Source organism: Symphalangus syndactylus, chromosome 15 (genome assembly GCF_028878055.3).
Source record: "Symphalangus syndactylus isolate Jambi chromosome 15, NHGRI_mSymSyn1-v2.1_pri, whole genome shotgun sequence".
Lineage (NCBI taxonomy): Eukaryota > Metazoa > Chordata > Mammalia > Primates > Hylobatidae > Symphalangus > Symphalangus syndactylus.
Window position 1 is genome coordinate 48522369 of NC_072437.2, and position 20904 is coordinate 48543272.

At 36.4% G+C, this 20904-nt stretch overlaps 1 protein-coding gene across 7 annotated transcripts in view; it reads right to left on the reverse strand.

Moving 5' to 3' along the window:
- Positions 1 to 20904, reverse strand: part of PIBF1 (progesterone immunomodulatory binding factor 1) — a 234306-nt gene that overhangs the window by 88105 nt on the left and 125297 nt on the right. For all 7 annotated transcript variants that reach the window (XR_008651366.2, XM_063618767.1, XM_055244706.2 and 4 more), the window contains one exon: positions 13351 to 13441. Coding sequence is in view for 6 of the 7 variants with exons in the window: in XM_063618767.1 (XP_063474837.1) it covers positions 13351 to 13441 (91 nt within the window). In the remaining variant the exon portion in view is untranslated. The remainder of the gene's footprint in view (positions 1 to 13350; positions 13442 to 20904) is intronic.

Sequence of the window (20904 nt, forward strand, 5' to 3'; positions counted from 1 at the left end):
AAAAAGATATATAAAACTTAGAGAATGTCTATAGTAAAGGCTAAGCTTCTGTACTAAAAAAAAATCACTCCCTCTGATGCTCTGCATTACCATAACTTATTGCACTGACCTTTAGTATTTAAAATTACATATGAAACATCTCAATTCTACTTTTAAGAAACAATTTTAAGAATAAAATCTATTCCTTCTAACTATGGTGGGAGGAAGTGGTATATTTCTTTAAAGAACTGCTAATAATTTTGAGAACACATGTTGCTCCAAAGACCCTCTCTGCATTTCCAGTAACTTAACATTTTCATATTTATCATATTTTCATGTTTTATACTAGTTAACCTATTAATCTGTGAATTGTGGAATCCATGGAATCCTAGATGGAATGTTTTATAATGACAAAAAGATAACTATACTTTAAATAAAATCATAGGGCAGAAAAAATTCTATTGTATTTTAATATTTCCCAATATCAGATAAAGAAATGTAGACAACATTCTAAAAAATAACGTTAAGGCCAGGTGCGGTGGCTCATGCCTGTAACCCCAGCACTCTGGGAGGCTGAGGCAGGAGGATCACTTGAGGCCAGGAATTCAAGAACAGTATGGGCAACATGGTGAGACCCTGCCTCTGCAAAAAATACAAAAATTAGCTGGGCGTGATGGTGCATGCCTGTGGTTCCAGCTACTTGGGAGGCTGAGATGGGGGGATCACTTGAGCCCAGGAGTTCGAGGTTATAGTGAGCTAGGATTGTGCCACTGCAATCCAGCCCGGGGTGACACAGTGAGACCCTGTCTCTAAAAATAATAATAATAATAATAAATAGTGTTAAATATCATCCTATACATCTATTTCTAAGAACTCATACCAAATAAAAAAGATGAGTTCTGGCAAAAGTTTATATAGTGATTTAAGTTGCTTGTTTAGATCTAAAATTCTATCCTTTCAACTGGCATTAGAGATGGAAAAAGCATACAGTCCTCATTTTTTGACAACCACTTTTTTTTTAAACTTTACTGACATACAATTTTACTGATATGCAACTTAAATATCATGAAGTCCACCAATTTAAAGTGTACAATTCAATGTTTTTGAGTATATTTAGAGTTGTGCCACTATCACTATAATCTAATTTTAGAGTATTTTCAGTATCTCAAGAAGAAATTCTGTGTCCATTACCAGTCACTCTCCACCCTCCCCACATTCCAACTTCCTCCTTTGCTCCTCAAATTCAACCTTAGGGAACCACTAATCTTTCTCTCTTTATAAATTTTTAAGGAGTTTACAGTTTATGACTATATTGTTCTTCATTTCCCAATAAAAATATACTAAGTTCTTTCTAATTTGACCCTAAAATAACAAGATTTCTACAAATAAAATAAGCCTTAATGTGAATTTTGTATTTTAAATCTGTTGATTCTATTATGCATTTGCAAGCATCAGTTTATCATTAGCTCTATTTTTATTAGGTTAATTAAAAAATCTTAGAGCTATCTTTATTCATATTTTTATTCTTGCTTTCTTACTCTTCATATATGTTAGGGGTTAACTTTTTTTTATCTTTTTGTCTCCCACAGAACTTCACACTAGGGTCACTTAAACATGGTAATTTTTCAATAACTATATGTTGAAGGTGTAGAACAAGTATGTGTATACTCAGCATAGAACAATAAACACAATCAAATGCAATTACACAGAACTAGAGTTACAAATGAATGAAATGGAAGACAAAGAGATGCAAGAAAATAATGAGATGCAGAGGTCACATATTACCAACAATCTGAAGAAGATAATGATTTGAAGACATCAAGTTTAATAATATTAAATTGTTCATTTGGTTTGAGTGCTTTTATTTTGTTTAGGAATTGTATAATGTTCTTACACAGATAGGGTGATACCACTTACCAATAAAAATATCATAAGTCATAAAACACTGACTCAAGAAATTCTTGCTGGGTGAGGTGGCTCATGCCTGTAATCCCAGCACTTTGGGAGGCTGAGGCGGGCGGATCACCTGAGGTCAGGAGTTCGAGACCAACCTGACCAACGTGGTGAAACCCTGTCTCTACTAAATATACAAAAATTAGCTAGGCGTGGTGGCAGACGCCTGTAATCCCAGCAACTGAGGCTGAGACAAGAGAATCGCTTGAACCTGGGAGGTGGAGGTTGCAATGAGCTGAGATGGTGCCATCACACTCCAGCCTGGGGGACAAGAGCGAGACTTCATCTCAAAAAAAAAAAAAGAAATTCTTGGTATGCTAGTGCTTAAGCCTTAACACCAGGACTACTTTCTTCAAACAAGAATTTCCCTGATTTTGACTGGGAGATTCCAAGTAAGGAAAATCAACTCTAAATAGAAGGAAAGTATCTATGGTATCTTCAAATTGCTTACAAATATACTCTACAGTGCTTTGATTACTAGTTTATAGTACAATTTTACTGAGAAAAACTTTCTGAGAATTGATGGTGATGGGAAGGACCGTAAGTATTAGTATGACTGTTGATGCCATTTATGATGCATAATGATAATAATGTAGAAGACAACATGGTACAATTGGTCTCCAGTATATATGGGGTTCACATTTTAAAAACTCACCTCTAAGTCAGTTGTAAGGACAGTAAAACACATTTCCTCATATATATATATTAGAAATGGTATTAAAGTTCTCAGTTGCCCTAAAAGACCCATTTAGCCCACTAATGTAGTACAAACACACACACACAGAAAAGAATAAAAGATAATATAAAATCTTTCATTAAAAGATTATACTCAGATTTATTAAGATTGTATTATTAAGGATATAAGAGATTATATTAAGATTTAATGAAAAGAAATATAAAGATATATTTAAGCAAAAGAACACAGCAGAAACAAGAAATATAACTGTTTTTCATCATTATAATACTTATAGTATAACAAAAACAGTAAAAAAAATTAGGCCAAGGCAGGCAGATCACTTGAGGCCAGGAGTTTGAGACCAGCCTGGCCAACATGGCAAAACCCCACCTCTACTAAAAACACAAAAATTATCTGGGTGTGGTGGCACACATTTTTTTTTTTTTTTTTGAGTCAGAGTCTTGCTCTGTCACCCAGGCTGGAGTGCAGTGACACGATCTCGGCTCCGCCTCCCAGGTTCATGCCATTCTCCTGTCTCAGCCTCCCGAGAGCTGGGACCACAGGCGCCCGCCACGAGGGCCGGCTAATTTTTTGTACTTTTAGTAGACACGGGGTTTCACCATGTTAGCCAGATGGTCTCGATCTCCTGACCTCATGATGCACCCACCTCGGCCTCCCAAAGTGCTGGGATTACAGGCGTGACCCACTGCACCGGCCAGTGGCACATATCTTTAATCCCAGCTACTTGGAACGCTGAGGCACAACAATCTATTGAACCCAGGAGGCAGAGGTTGCAGTAAGCAGTGAGCCAAGATCGTGCCACTGCACTCCAGCCTAGGCAACTGAGTGAGACTCTGTTTCAAAAAAAAAAAAAAAAAAAAAAAAGGGAAATTACTATTTTTTCTTGGTGATGAATATCAATGACTACAGAAAAGCAGGGTGAATTAGAAGAAACACACTCATTAATTCATTCGAAAAATATTCATGAACATTTTCCTTTTAAGAAACATGTATTAAAAACCTATAATCTGCATAGGCACTGAGAATACATTATATCTACTGGGAAGATCTAATAGTCTACTGAGGAAGATAGGCAAATTTAAAAATTGCTGTAGTATGCTAAATGCTAAGAAAAGGCATACCACACTAAGGAATAAAAACTATACTAACTAATCTGGTGAAGAAGCAGAGAAACAGCATTTTAGGTAGAGGGAAATGCATATGTAGAGGATGAAGTGCTAGGGAAAATTCTAAGTAGTACAGTATAGATCAATAATACATGGTGCATGGTGAGGGCTGAAGCTAGAGAGATATAGGCAGAGATATTTTATGAAAAGCCTTGTATATTTGGATTTTATCCTGAAGTTGGTTAGACATAACATGATCTGGCCCGCACTTTAGAAAGAGTACTCTATCAGTAGTGTGCAGGATGGCTTGCAGAAGGAAGAAGACTACAGTCATTTAGAAGGTTATGATCGTAATCTAGACCAGTGGTCTTTAAAAGTAGTTATGTGCAAAATTATTTGTTGAACTGTGGGAACTTTTACTTACATTTATTTTAATGTTAAATTATCTTAAGTTTTCATTTTCTGTGTAGGTTTTATATCATTATGTGCATACTATTCATATGATAGCACATGCATACATAATCTATAAATAAATATGAATACAGATGCATATATTGCTGAGTGTGTACTCAAATTTTTTCCCAATAAAAATTCGTATCAAGAAGTTTGGAGACCACTGGTCTAGGTCAGCTTTGTCCAATGGAAATATAATGCAAGCCACATATGTAATTTAAAATTTTCTAGTAGCCACATTAATAAACAGTACAGAGCCCTTACCTCATATGATAACAAAAAATTAACTAAAATGGATCAAAGACCTAAATACAGAAGCTAAAACTATAAACTTTTAGAAGAAAACATATGAGTAAATCTTCGCAAACTTAGATTTAGCAAAAGATTCTCAGGGCAGCCAAAGCATAAGTAACAAAAAAAATTGGATAAATTGGACTGCATCAAAATTTAAAAATTCTGGGCTTCAAAATGCACCATTAAGAAAGTAAAAAGATTTTAACCATTTCAGTTTTGTCATGAAAAAGAAAAAGAGGGCCGGGTGTGGTGGCTCACGCCTATAATCCCAGTACTTTGGGAGGCTGAGGTGGGCAGATCACTTGAGGTCAGGAGTTCGAGACCAGCCTGGCCAACATGGTGAAACCCCGTCTCTACTAAAAATACAAAAATTAGCTGACTGTGGTGGCAGGCGCCTGTAATCCCAGCTACTCGGGAGGCTGAGGCAGGAGAATCACTTGAACCCAGGAAGCGGAGCTTGCAGTGAGCCGAGATCGCACCACTGCACTCCAGCCTGGGCAATAGAGTGAGACTCCGTCTCAAAAAAAAAAAAAGAGAGGAAGAAAAAAGGAAAAAAAACAGTGAAAAGACAATCTGCAGAATGGAAGAAAAAATTTCTTGTCACATATCAGTTAAGAAACTTGAATCCAGAAAATATAAAAAACTGCTACAGTTCAACAATAAATACCTGGTACAAAGGAGGTATTTAGAACTTATCTATTGAATGAATGAATTCCTGTTCATTCATACCTCCTGTTTCTTCACAACCCAACCAATACTGAGCATTGTCAGTCTTTGGATGTTTTGCTAACCTTATAGATAAACATAAAATCCTGTTTTAAATTAGATTTCTTTATTTGTGAGGTTAAGCATTGTCTCATATGTTTGTCAGACATCTGTATTTCTTACATAGTGAACTGATGTCTACATCCTGTTCCCACCCACTTTCAAATCTGACCTTCATGGTTAGTTTTACTCTCTCTCTAAATTATTTAAAAATATCAAGGCCCTCTATAATCTCACTGGAACCAACCTTATTTGCCATTCATGTCTACTCTACTTAATGTCTCACAAATATGTTTTCTGTATTCCTTCCACTGCCTTTGCTTGGTCCTCCAGTCTGAAGATTTTCTTTTAAGGCTCCCTTCGAGTTCCACTTCCTCCATTTTTGACTGTGCCAGCCTTCACGGATCTCTATTCCTCTGACTGACATAGCCTAACCCAACATATGATATAGTACTAAAGTTTATATATTCTTTCATGTATGTTAATCATTTCTCCCTAAACAGATGCAACTCATAAAATGACAGGAGTCTTATCCCCTGTGGTATCTAACTGTAGAGCTGACCAGAGTAGGTACTTAATAAATCTTTTTTTTTTTCTGGCAGGGTCTCACTCTATTGCCCAGGCCAGGAAGTGCAATGGTGCAAACATGGCTACTGCAGTCTTGACCTCCTGGGCTCAAGTGACCCAGCTCATCCTCCCACATAGCTGGGACCACAGGTGCATTAAGATGATTGGCTCATTTTTAAAATTTTTGTAGAGGCTGTGTTTCACATTGCTACCCAGGCTAGTCTCAAACTCCTGGGCTCAGGTGATCCTCCCACCTCAGCCTCCTACAGTGCTGGGATTATAGGCATGAGACATGTGCATAGCCGTAAGTACCTCTGGACTGACTTTGTTGTGCATTTTGTTCAAACCATACTCCGAGGTTGCAGCACCTCAACATTAAGGTACACCTATCGCCAATAATGGGCAATTAAAGAAAAAAAATAAAGTACAACTAATGCTCAGTATTAAGTATTGAACTAGCAATTAAAAAGTGCATAAAGAAGAAGGCAAATGTCTTAGATACCAATTCACCACTTCTATATTCAACCTCCTAAAACTTTAAGTGGGCATATTGCTTTGGTGAGTGATTTGGTGCTATAGGTGGATCCTCTTTAGAAGTCTGGGATCTTACAAGTGGGAAGAAAGAAGAGTGTTTAAATGAAATTCAAAACAAGACAAATGAAGAACTGCTCAACTACAGCTGAGTTTATGCCTCCTTAACACAATAAACATACAACGAAAACAAGTCCTAAGATCTTTATAAAAAAATTTTTTTTGAGTTAGAGTTTTGCTCTTGTCGCCCAAGCTGGAGTGCAATGGCGTGACCTGGGCTCACTGCAACCTCTGCCTCCCGGGTTCAAGCGATTCTCCTGCCTCAGCCTCTGGAACAGCTGGGATTATAGGCGCCCACCACTATGCCAACTAATTTTTGTCTTTTTATTAGAGATGGGGTTTTGCCATGTTGGCCAGGCTAGTCTCGAACTCCTGACCTCAGGTGATTCACCTGCCTCAGCATCCCAAAGGGCTGGGATTATAGGCGTGAGCCACCGTGCCTGGCCCCGCTAAGATCTTTAAGAAGAATAACTATGAATATAGTCAGGAAAAATGACTCTTGCTAAAGGTTATTTTTTGGTGTAGAATGTACTGAATTTCTCAAGAAAGCAATGCTTTTATAAGCTATCTATTGGGACACTTAAACAGGTACAATACTTCTTTGTAATTATTAATACATTAATTGCTTAAATGATTTTCACTTATACCAAGATTAAGTTTGATATCAGCTATAAACTAACACCACCAGCATATTGGTTGTACACCCAAATACTAAACCAAAATTTCACCTGTTATTTGGTCAAATTAGTATTTCTCCAAGGGTTATCTTTTAGCTCTCTTAGCACTTCTTGATGCCAAATATAGGTTATTGGTCTTGGCTCTGTCCATGGCAGTCTGTATTTCTGATTACTACATACAATTTCCTAACATTTTTAGCCTAGCAAATGTGGACATGACAGAGTTTTGTTTATATCTGAGATATCAAAGCACAACGGAGGACTGATGCTCTGTTCTGGGTTCTTCAATATTGGTACGGTGTCTTACTATTACCAAAACTCGAAATGAACAAGAATATGTGAGGCATGCTTATTAGTTATTTGATCTTTCTCAGTTTCAGTAGATCAGAGTTCTATCTCTACTAGCATGGCATGAAAGATGGTTGCAAAGAAGGGGACATGTGCCAGAAGGATCCCACTTTCAAAAAGCTTAAGGTTGGTCCTTATACTATCTGCTCAGCTCGAAATGACTGAGGACTAAATAGTGATCTCATGCTGATTATCTGTAGTTACATGAGACTTTCTCTAGTTTCTTCTATAGGCTTACATTTCCAAATTTATCATGAATAGAAAAGCAGCAACTTTTTAAAGAACTATTCCTAAAGCTATCCCAAATGAAATGAGTACAAGTTTCTCCAAGGACAAAAGTGAGAACTCATATATATGAGAATAAAGGAAAGGAAAACATGTTTGTCATACACAAAATTTTGCTAGTTTCCTCTGCTTTATTTTTTTTTATTATGAAGCTCAGTAAACTGTGAAAGTTTTAACTTAAAGCTTTTTATAAAACTAGAGAAACTATAGTACGCAGTAAATCTTACAATTTGAAAGGTTTAAGAACGTCACAACTGTATCCATTCAGATTAGCCAAAACAAACACAGAGGCATATACAAAGACCATGTTAGTGCCTGGGTGTCACCATTTAATGTGGCAGGTTAAAGAGCATAACCAAAACATGTAACCAGAAAATCATGTTTGCTATTTTCAAAACAATCACAACTGAAAGGAAAACATTACTTCAGATTTTCAAGTTTAGTCAAGGAGAGCCCATTTTATTTTAATCTACTTTAATTGTATAAGCCCTTGTAACTTTCTATAATTGTGTCCCAGAAAGAGTTTTAAAAAATAGGCTGGGTGTGGTGACTCATGCCCATAATTCCAGGACTTTGGGAGGCTGAGGTGGGATGACTGCTTGAGGCCAGGAGCTCAAGACCAGCCTGGGCAACACAGCAAGACCCTGTCTCTACAAAAAATAAAAAATAAAAAAATTAGCCAGGTACAAGGTGCATGCCTAGCTACTCAGGATAGAAAGGAGGATTGCTTCAGCCCAGGAGTTTGAGATGAGAGTGAGCTATGATGGTGCCACTGCATTCCGACCTGGGTAACAGAGTGAGACTCTTAAAAACGGACTAATACTAAAGACAGTTTCACGTTTGGGGGGTATCCCTGCTAATTATTTCAAGAGGCTTCTGTACAATTTTAAAACGGTATCGTCTTAAATGAAAACTCAAGTTGTGCCTAGTAAAAGATTTCAGAACCCTGGCTTTTCCTCTAAAATTAACTATGTAATTTACTTTAAGAACACATCAAGGTGTAACGACCTAGCACTTACTAAAGATATATTCTATGTCAGGCACTTCACATCCATTTTCTCATTTTAATTTTGTGGTATTGCCTGGGTTGCAATAGGCAACTAATGATATTTTTCAGTAACTATACAATTAACTAATGAAAATATAGCACTCAAAAACGGAAGTCCTAAAAATTAACGTTTTGGATAACCATTAAAAATGACCTTTCTGAAGACTATCCAATGACATAAGAAAATGTTTAGAATGGAATTCTATGACAATAAATTAAACTATTAAATTGCAAGCAATAATATCCTAAATAAGAAAGTCTATATATCTGTATACATTTCTGAGTGGTTATTTTGGATGGTAGGATTACCAGTAATTTTCCAATTTTATGAAATAAGCATGGCTTGGCGTGGTGGCTCATGCCTGTAATCCTTGTACTTTGGGAGGCCGTGGCAGGTGGGTTGCCTGAGCTTAGGAGTTTGAGATCACTCGAGACCAGCCTGGACAACACGGTGAAACCCTGTCTCTACTAAAATATAAACAATTAGCCAGGCATGGTGGCATGCACCTGTAGTCCCAGCTACTTGGGAGGCTGAGGCAGGAGAACTGCTCGAACCTGGGACGCGGAGGTTATAGTGAGCCGAGATCATGCCATGGCACTCCAGCCTGGGTGACAGAGTGAGCGAGACTCCAACTCCAAAAAATAAAAATAAAAGTAAAATAAAATAAACATTACTGTTATAACAAATCAGAAATTTCCTTCCAATTAAATTTTATCCTAAAATATCTAATTCTGATTGTTGAACATATAAGATTTTACATCAAATTTAATACGAATGGAATCTATTGCATAGTAGTAGTAGTTGGAAAATAAGTTCCTTTGAAACTTTAATATATTTTGGTATAGGCTGATGTACAATGAAAACTTTATTTTGCATATAGTTCATTTACTGAGTTGTTTTATCATTCGCCTTAAGTTTCCACTGATTTTTTTTTTCTTTTCTTTTTTTGAGAGATGGGAGTCTCTCTATGTTGCCCAGACTGGAGTGCAGTGGCTAGTCACAGGTACAATTACAGTGTACTACAGCTTCAAACTGCTGGTCTCAAGTGATCCCTCTGCCTCAGGCTCCCCAGAAGCTGGGATTACAGGTGCATGCCAGTGCATCTGGCTCCAATCCTTTAATTTCAAATGTGAAGGATTACATATAATTCTCTCAAAGGTTATACTGCTTTTATCTTAAATAAACATAAAAAGACCACAAAGCCACTGCTTTCTTTACAAATATCCATTATGAACTCAAATGTGGACTTTGCAAACTTCAGAAATATGTCAGACCCTAACCTGGGATCTTTAGTGCCATTGATCAATTTTGTGCATACAGTAAGCACTCAATAAAAGTTGTTGAATGCATGAAGGAATGCATAAATGTTCTCTTTGGATATCTAGCCTTACTTTCCCGTCATTCAGCTTAGATGACCTGACAAGCACTTCCTCAAAATAACCCTCTGGCTCACCATGAGAAGAATGCCTGGCACCAGCTGGCAGGAGATATTAATAGCATGCCCATTAGGCACATGTTCAAGGCACATAGATAGCTCAGTGATAGAATCTTTAGAATATTTGGACACTTAACATTATTTCGAGTATGAATCAGTTGTGGTTCCTTAAATCCTCACTTTAAATATTAAAAACCAACCTCTATTTTTAAAAATTCTTAAAAAAAATAGTAAGGTGCAACAGCAATAATCGCTTGCGATTTTGAGAAAACTCAGCATTTGGGGCTAAGAAAAGCAAACTTCTAACAGCAGAATTCTTTCTTTTCTTTTTTTCTTTTTTTTCTGGAGACAGGGTCTCACTCTGTCACCCAGGCTGAAGTGTAGGGGGACAATCACGGTTCACTGCTGCCTTGACCTCTTGGGCTCAGGTAATCCTCCCACCTCAGCCTCCTGAGTAGGGTAGCTGGGACTACAGGCAGATGACCCCATGCCCGGCTAAGTTTTTGTATTTTTTGTAGAGATGGGGTTTTGCCATGTTGCCCAGGCTGTTCTCAAACTCCTGGACTCAAGCAATCTGCCTGCATTGGCCTCCCAAAGTGTTGGGAATACAGGTGTGAGTCACTGCACCCAGCCCTATTTTTTCTTGTAACAAAGATTCTTTTGAAGGATTCAGAGGCCAAAATAGAGAAGAGAATATGACCTTTTCCTTTGAATTTCAAGTTTTAGTATTTTACCTATCATTTACTACTGATAAGTCTCCGACCCACAAAATTATGTTCTATTCTTCCTTAGGCAACATTGTACTAAGAAACAGATATGCTGAAAATTACAAAATATCCTAGGTTACCCATTGTGACTTTTGGAGGAAATAGGAATGGGACTGATTTTTTAAAAATAATACATAATTCTGAAATATCTGAATCCTCACCAGACAGAATTAAACATTCCAGCCACAAATTGATACTTTCTATTCAGCTCACCTTGATCAAAATTTGGCATATATTTAGTTTAACTGGTAAGAGCCATAAGTTCTAAGCATCCTTTTCTTGCTTTCTATAAAGTGCTCTATATTCCACATCACTTTATTTTTTTATTCAACACTATATTAGAGGATACATCATTTTAGATAGCCATATAGATGTTCTATTTTCTGAGTCATTTTCTTAGTGTATAATGTCTCTAAATGTCTAAATCAGTTCACATAAAAAAAAAGCAACTCTGAATTCTCAAATGCTCTGATGAAGAAACAATTTTACTAGGTATCCTGCACTGAGCTAGATACAGAAAGTGGAAAATAAACAAGAATAAGATGTAGTTGGCAGGGTGTGGTAGCTCATGCCTGTAATCCCAGCACTTTGGGAGGCCGAGGTGGGTGGATCACTTGAGGTCAGGAGTTTGAGACCAGCCTGGCCAATATAGTGAAACCCTGTCTCTACTAAAAATACAAAAATTAGCCAGGCATGGCGGCACACGCCTGTAATCCCAGCTACTCGGGAGGCTGAGACAGGAGAATTGCTTGAACCTGGGAGGTCAAGGTTGCAGTGAGCTGAGATCGTGCCACTGCCTCTAGCCTGGGCGACACAGTGAGGCTCTGTCTCAAAAAAAAAGATGTAGTTGCTAGACTGGGCATGGTGGATCACTCCTGTGTTTCCAGGACTTTGGAAGGCCGAGGCAGGTGGATCACTTGAGGCCAAGGCCAGGAGTTCAAGACCAGCCTGACCAACATGGTGAAACCCCATCTCTACTAAAAATACAAAAATTAGCAGGGTGTGGTGGTGCACGCCTGTAGTCCCAGCTACTTGGGAGACTGAGGCAGGAGAACTGCTTGAACCTGGGAGGTGGAGGTTGCAGTGAGCTGAGTCTGTGCCACTGCACTCCAGGCCTGGGTGACAGAATGAGACTCTATCTCAAAAAAAAAAAAAAAAAAAATATGTAGTTGCCTACCTTGAAGAACTTTCCATCTAGATGGGTAAATTACACAGGAAATGATAGCTAATGAGATAAGAAAAATGCTCTGCTGTGTGGTACAGAGAAAACAGTTGTTTTATAGACAGAGAAATAGGTACATCCACTGCATTTTGGGTAGAGAGGCAAATAAGGCTGGAGAGGTAGAGCTACATTATAGAGGCGCTTGGAAGTCTGAAAGAAACATTTAGATTTGATGGATTTGATGTGGTAGTGAATGGGGCAGTGAGATGTTTTTGCAAAGCAGGATAAATTTTGGTGCAAGAGAGGAGTTAAGAATAAAAATCAGGCGGGTCATCTGGAAACCTGATTAATGCAGGTACAATTTTCTGTTAGTGTACAGTTGTCTGTTGGTATCCACAGGATGAATGGTTCCAGTGTACACTCTCCACCTCCTGTGGATACCAAAATCCATGAGTGCTCAAGTCCCTTACATACAATTGGTATAATATTTGCATATAACCTATGCATATCCTCTCATATACTTTAAATTATCTCTAGATTACTTATAATACCTAACAAAATGTAAATGCTATGTGAACAACTGTATTAAGGAATAAAGACAAGAAAAAAAGTCGGCACATGTTCAGCATAGATGCAATCATCCATTCTTTTCTCGAATATTTTTGATAAGCGGTTGGTTGAATTCACACATGTGAAACCCATGGATATAGAGGGCTGACTGTACTTTTAAGCAGTATCTCACAAGATAACTAGTGGATCTTCTAAATATTCTCTTGGTTTTCATAAAGCCTTTTATAGTTTCAATTACAATATATGCATTAATTCCATATCACTCTCCCTAACGTGTATGTCAAGGAATGTAGGCAGGTGAATAAAAATGAGAGAAAGAAAAAAAAAAGCACAATTAATTTTAATCTGAACATTGTTGATACAAAGCATTTGTAGCTCATCTGAAATTAATGTGAAAATAAAAACGAGGTCCTTATCATCAAATCTAATTCTACAGAAATTCTTAAGTACACTTCTATTCTACAAACCACTAAATTTATTTAAATATATATGAAATACATGATTATTACTGTTTTATTTTGTGAGAAATTTAATATTTATGCAGAGTAAGAATAAAGGACTTTGTCACTGAACTCAGCACATTATAAGAAAGCACAAATGTAATTACATTCAGCTAGAGTAGATAAATAAAATAAATATATATTGATTTTACCTTTGCTTTAGTCGTCTTTTGGCTGTTGTGGGAACATTAGCACCATAGCCGTAGGAAAAAAGAACCCTTTCAGCCTCATCTTCATTTTCAACTGGAAAATATTAAAGTGTATAATGTGAAATAACTTTATTTTTCCTTTAAAAAAGATGGCAGAAGTGAAAATAAAGGAGGTTATAACAAATTAGGGAGCATAAAAACATTAGAAAGGGCTAATATGTAATCTTAAACAGCCCATTTGTAAGTAGAAGCATATTTCTTAAAGTATATCCTTGTCTGAATTTGCTCCATTTATTTTTGAAATGTATAAGGGATTGCATCATATCATGTTAGGTTTTCTTGTTAAAAAGTATAATAATATATATATTATTCTGAAGGACTCAAAGGCTTTTTGCATGAAATATGCTATGTAATATAACAAATAATGATAACATATCAAAGTCATCAATTCTGTTCTTGATAAATGATTTTTAAATTAGGACAAGTATTATTTTAACAGAACAACTTTATTTTAATTTGCAACAATAAAATTATGTACTTATGTAGGTTACTCTATTAAAAACTGTGCAGTTCTAAGCATGTACTGATGGCCTTACTTTGTTTTAAATGTAAAAAAATTCTGTGAAAATAATTTACTTTTAAATTCTGCTATTGTCGCATCACTTCCCAAAAGGAATTTTAACTAACAGGTTAACATCCTCTGGGTAAAAAACTTGAAATGCAATGATATATATATATATATTATTTTTTGAGACGGAGTTTCGCTCTCGTTGCCATGGCTGGAGTGTAATGGCGTGATCTCTGCTCATGGTGACCTCTGCCTCCCAGGTTCAAGTGATTCTCCTGCCTCAGCCTCCCCAGTAGTTGAGACTGCAGGTGCCCACCACCAAGCCCGGCTAATTTTTTTTTGTATTTTTAGTAGAGACAGGGTTTCGCCATGTTGGCCAGGCTGGTCTCAAACTCCCAACCTCAGGTGATCTGCCCACCTCGGCCTCCCAAAGTGCCGGGATTACAGGTGCGAGCCACCGCACCTGGCCAAAAAATATTTCATCATCAAAAAAAAACCCCCCAAAACACCAAAAAAAAATTTCATCAAAGGCTATAGTTTTAATAGCTCAAGTAAAAGCAGTCATTGATATATAAAAACTTTCATAATATTATTTATCACCAACCATTATTTTAATGTTAAAAAGATAAACCACTTTCAGGAATATTTCAGAATTAAAACAAAGCCACATATTTTACAACCATAATGATGTTTCGTCTTCTGCATGCCTATCAATGTAATATGCATACATTTGTTGATTGGCTCTTCTGTAGTAAAGATTTTAGAAACATTCAATAACTGTTTTCTTTTAATTTTTAGCTTTCTGAGGAAGAATTATTAGTTGAGAGAGACACATGGAAGAGATGATACATGCCATTACCAATACTATGATCAGCTATCAGATAAGTCCAGATCCAAGATGAGTTCTCCAAATAAGCTCTACTAGAACTAGAGCTAACATTTAGATATGTAACTGAATCTTGTCTCTCCTTAATAGTTCTAAATTCAGAGGAGAGAGGGATAAATTTAGTTCACATCTCAAAAACCCATAAGTTAGATATTAATGGACATGCTAAATGTGAGTTTAATACTTAATGGATTAATAAATCATGGGATAACTATTCTAGCAGGGATTAATTACAGAAACAATGTATTATACAACTTGGTCAATGCTACTAAAGAGATCTGAACAATGCTATTAAAGAGATCTGAACAACGTGTCTTAGAAGCAGAGCACAGAGCAACTGCATCTGAGTGCCACTATTTCCCATGCTACAAGATATAGGGTAGATATGGGGAGACTGAGATTCAGTGAAGGAATAGGAGAGAAGTCCATGTGCAGAAGCATAGACTTGTAAGGTATGTGAAGTTTTAATCCACAGATGATTAAGTCCCTTATATAAAATGGTATATATCTGCATATAACGTATCTACACCTTCACACACACTTTAAACCATGTCTGCATCACTTATAATACCTAACACAATGTACATGCTATATATAATAGTTGTTATATTGTATTTTTAAAAACATATTATTTTTTATTATTTTTTTCCCCAATATTTTCAATCCACAGGTGATTAAATCTGAGAGGCAGAATCTGCTAATACAGAGAGCAACTGTACAGAAAAATTAGGAAGTTTCAGGGAAGAAAGAGGAAATGCAAATAATGTTAAATTTTCAGCTGTGCATGGTGGCTCATGCCTATAATCCCAGCATTTTGGGAGGCCAAGGCAGGAGGATCCCTTGAGGCCAGGAGTTTGAGATCACTCTGGGCAACATAGTGAGACCGTGTCTTTACAAAAAATAATTAGTTGGGCATGAAGGCATGTGTCTGTAGTCCCAGCTACTTGGGAGGATGAGGCAGGGGGAATCACTTGAGCCCAGGAGTTTGAGACTGCAGTGAGCTGATTGTACCACTGCACTCCAGCCTGGGCAACACAGTGAGACCCTGTGTCTAATTATAGAAATTACTAGCCTATTGATAGTAACTGAAGTTGTGGAAAGGGATAAGATTATCCAGAAAGTAGTTAAGTGATGGAAAATAAACAATCAAAGGGAGGTGATTCAAGAAGCAAAGAGAAGGGAGTTCTGAGAAATTTGACAAATGCCTAGTGAAGGTTTTAAGTGTGATAAGGATGTGTGGCAGGTAACTGAATTTAACAACTAGAAATCTAGGTTTGTTTTTTTTTCTAATTTGAGTTTATTTAGCTTTTAGGCAATACTTGTACTTTTAACAACTTGATAAAATCTTTGAAAACTAAACTCAAATATCCAAATAATACTTATTTGATTACAGAAAGCAATACAAGTATAAATAAGATACTTTAATTTGCTATGGTTACACCTTAATAAATGAAGCCTAATCACCTTCATGTCAGCTGAAATTACCCGAATTAAATGGCAAGCCTTTGAAAATTGTACACAATGTAGTACTAAAAAGTCTGTGCTCACTTCTTTGAAATTTTAGTTAATTGATAAGTATTCATTAAATAAGGACAAGGTATATTTTAATTTCCAATGTGAACTGATAGAGAACCTAGTTACTGATCTTCTAGTACAGGTAAACCTATTTTATTTGAAGTTGGTTTAGATAGTATCATAACAAAAATTAATTTTCTATTTTTCTGCAGCTTTTAAGAAAATATTTAGCCGGGCGCGGTGGCTCACGCTTGTAATCCCAGCACTTTGGGAGGCCGAGGCGGGCGGATCATGAGGTCAGGAGATCGAGACCACGGTGAAACCCCGTCTCTACTAAAAAAAAAAAATACAAAAAATTAGCCAGGCGTGGTGGCAGGCGCCTGTAGTCCCAGCTACTCGGAGAGGTTGAGGCAGGAGAATGGCGTGAACCCAGGAGGCGGAGCTTGCAGTGAGCCGAGATCGCGCCACTGCACTCCAGCCTGGGCGACAAACTGAGACTCCGTCTCAAAAAAAAAAAAAAAAAGAAAATATTTATACACGTGGACACACTGAAAAAATGTACAGTATACATCCATATACTCAACACCTGCAATTTTTTTTTTTTTTTTGAGACAGGGTCTCATTCTGTCGCCCAGACTGGAGTGCAGTGGCGTGAACACAGTCACTGCAGCCTTGACATTCAGGGCTCAGGTGATCATCCCACCTCACCCTCCCATGCAGCTGGCACCACCATGCCTGGTTCATTTTCTATTTTTTTGTAGAGATGGTCTTGCCAAGTTGCCCAGGCTGGCCTTGAACTTCTGGGCTCAAGCAATCGTCCTGCCTTGGTCTCCCAAAATGCTGGGGTTAAAGGCATGAGCCACTGTGCCTGGCTCCAACATCTGGATTCTAAATCAAACATACTATGTGTTTATTACACATATATCCATCCCTGTTTCCATAAATCTGTTTTTTTGATGCATTTCAAAGAAAGTTGTGGACATGTGCACACTTCACTCCTCAACAGTTTAACATGCAAATCATCAATTATAATTCAATATGTATTTACAGTTATTTTCTAAAAAATAAGATTTGTAACTTTCACCATGTATAAATTTTATTTTTATTTTTTAAGTCTACCATTCAACGAGTTTTGAAATGTAAAAGTTTTGAAATGTATACACATGTGTAACACAAACCCTATCAAGATACATAGAACATCTGAATACCCTGGAAAGTTCCATGTCACTTTTCTCAGTTAATTTTTGGTGACAATCATCTTTAGAGACAACTACAGTTCTGATTTTTGTCTTTTTAAAAATAAAAAAAAATTTTTACCCCCACCCCTTTTTTTATCATAGATTACTTCTGTCTCTTCTAGAACTTTATATATCATATAGTATAATCATACTATATACTATAATCATACTATATACTATAATCATATAGTATAATCATACTATATACTATAATCATATAGTATAATCATACTATATTAAAGTACACTTTATGTTTTTCAGATTCATCCATGTTGTTAAGTAAGTCAATTGTTTCTTTTCAGTGAGGAGAAGTATTCTACTACATGAATGTATAATGGTTTGATTAACCACTTTCCTTTGAGATACACACCTGGGCTGTTGTCAGTTTTTGACTATTATGAATAAATTTCCTACGAACATTCTAGTGGAAATCTTTTAAGGTGCATATGCTTTCTTCTCTCTTGGGTAAGTAATGGAAATGCTGGATCACTGATTAGGTTGTTCATTTTGTAAGAAACTGCCAGCTGCTCCACTTCTCACCAACATTTGGTATAGTCAGTCTTTCTAATTTTAGCCATTCTTGTGGGTGTACAGTGGTATCTCACTGGGCTTTTAATCTGCTTTTCTCTCATGAAAAGTAATGTTGAATACTTTCATTATGCTTATTTGTCATTCACATGTCTACCTTTGTGAAGTGTTTAAACCTTTTGCCCATGTTTTAAACTGGACTGTTTTTTCTTAATCACTGAGTTACATGAATTTTTAAATATATATTCTGGTATATTAATTTCCTACTGGTAACATTAACAGATTGCCAGACTTTACGGTTTAAACAATACAAATTTATTATTTTATAGCTCTACAGGTCATAAGTCCAAAAATCAGCCTCACTGACCTGAAGTTAATGCTTTGTAGGGTTGGTTCTGTCCGAAGGCTCTATGGTGAAATCTGTTTCCTTGCCATTTCCAGCTTTCAGAGGTTCCAAAGATTAGGAAACGGACATCTTTCTTTTCTTTTCTCTTTTCTTTCCTTCCTTCCTTTTCCTTTCTTTCTCTTTCTTTCCTTCCTTCCTTCTTCCCTTCCTTTCTTTCCTTCTTTTCTTTCCTTTCTTTCCTTCCTTTCCTTCTCTCTCTTTCTTTTTAGAGATGGGGTCTCACCATATCAGGCTAGTCTTGAACTCCTGAGCTCAAGTGATCCACCTGCCTCAGCCTCCCAAAGTGTTGAATTACAGGCATGAGTCACTATGCCCAACAGGACATGGACATCTCTAGAAGGACGTTTTTCAGCCCACCACATTTGGATATAATTTTTTTTTGTCTAATTTATGTTTTGTGAATATTTTCTCCTCAATAGTTTCTTATTTTGGATATCATTCCTTTGTCAGATATAAAATTGTGGTTATTTTCTTTGAGTCTGTTGCTTGGCTATCGATTTCTTAATGGTGTCTTTTGAAGAACAGAAGTTTTAAATTTTGATGACATTTACTTTATCAGTTTTTCTTTTATGATAATTACATTCAAGGGCCACGTCAAAAAAAGTCTTAATGTACCCCACGTTGTAAAGATACTCACCTATGTTTTCTGTTACTTATAGTTTTAGCTATTCCATTTAGGTATCGTCTCAGATTAATATTGGTGTATGGAAGTTTATTTCCATAAAGATGTCAAATTTTTTTTAGCACCATTTACTGAACAAATTTTCCTTTCTCCATCTGTTTGCTTTGCTGCCTTTGTTAAAAATGAAATTATTATTTAAGTATGGATCTGTTTCTGGGTTTTCTAGTATGTTTCATTGCTGTATTTGTCTTTCCTTAAGCCAGTACTGTATTATCCTGATATTGAAGCTTTATAGTAAATCTTGAAAACAGGTAGTGTAATTCTTCCAATTTGTTCTTTTTTTTGTGGAGGAGAGAAGGTCGCACTATGTTACCCAGGCTGGAGTGCAGTGGGTATTCACAGGCACGATTATAGCACCCTACAGGCTTTAACCGCTAAGCTCAAGCAATCCTCCTGCCTCAGCCTCCCGGGTAGCTGGGACTATGAGTGCACCACCACACAAGGCTTCAACATTTTTCAAGATTGCTTTGGATATTCCAGTCCTTTGCATTCCATATGAATGAAATACAAAAAGGCCTGATGCCACTGTGACTAGAAGAACACTGAATTGATAGAATTCACAATATATTTCCTGATTTTGGGGGGAGTGGTTCTTTAACTTCTCTTAGCAATGATCTGTAGGGTTTTTTGTCTTAAATTTATTCCTAAGTATTTTGTGTTTTTTGTTGCTACTTACTTCTCCAATTGTTTACTTCTAGTATTTTTTGGGTAATGACTATAGATCCTGCTATATTCACTTATCAGTTTTAGTAGTTGTTTGGTAATCTGAAAATAGATTCTTATTATTCCTTTCTGATTTTTATATATTTTATATCTTCTCTTATCTCACAGGTTAGGAATTCAAATACAGCACTTAATATGTCATATAAATCATGAAAATAGGAAACCCTGTCTTACTCTCCCCCTCAATGGGGAAGATATTCAATATTTCACCATTAAGTACAATTTTAGCTGTTGGTTTTTATAAATGCCCTTTTTCAGATCGAGGAAGTTCCCTTCTATTCCTAATTTGTTTAGACAAAGGGACATATGCAAAGTTATGGAGATAAGAAAGAGTATGAAACTTTCAAAACAATAATATAATATGCAGGGGAATGGCAAGATATGAAAAGCAGAAAGATAAACATGAGTCTAATCATGAAGTCATGTAAAGAAATTTGACTTTATTGTCTTAATGAAGACAATAAAAGTCATTAAAGCGGCATATGATATGAAAATTTGAATGTTACGAAGATTACTTTGACTCCAGTGAAGAAACTGAAGATAAATTTAAAATCTATTGCAGTTATCAGACATTGACCTTGGAAATGGGAAATAGGACAATGATAGGAAAGAAATAAAAGTTTTTCTTACATTGGCCTACAAGTAAATACAGTCCTTATGCAAAAATGTGCCTAAAATAACTAGAACCCTACCTAGATTCAAATTCAACTTCAATTGAAGTTTAAACCCATTTTTATAAGAATGCCATGGTTATCTGACTTTTGAACACAAATAATGTACTGTAGCAAACATCACAGCCAATGGTGAAATGTTAATTTAAAATATTTATTAATGTCAGGGATAAGACAGGAAGATAACAAGAGCGGAAAACAAGAAAAAAGGAAAACAGAAATTAAAGATCAAAGATTATAACACAGTACCATCAAATGAATTTTTATTTGTACTTCAAGACTCATTCCAAGGCTGGGCACAGTGGCTCACGTCTGTAATCCCAGCATTTTGGGAGGTCGA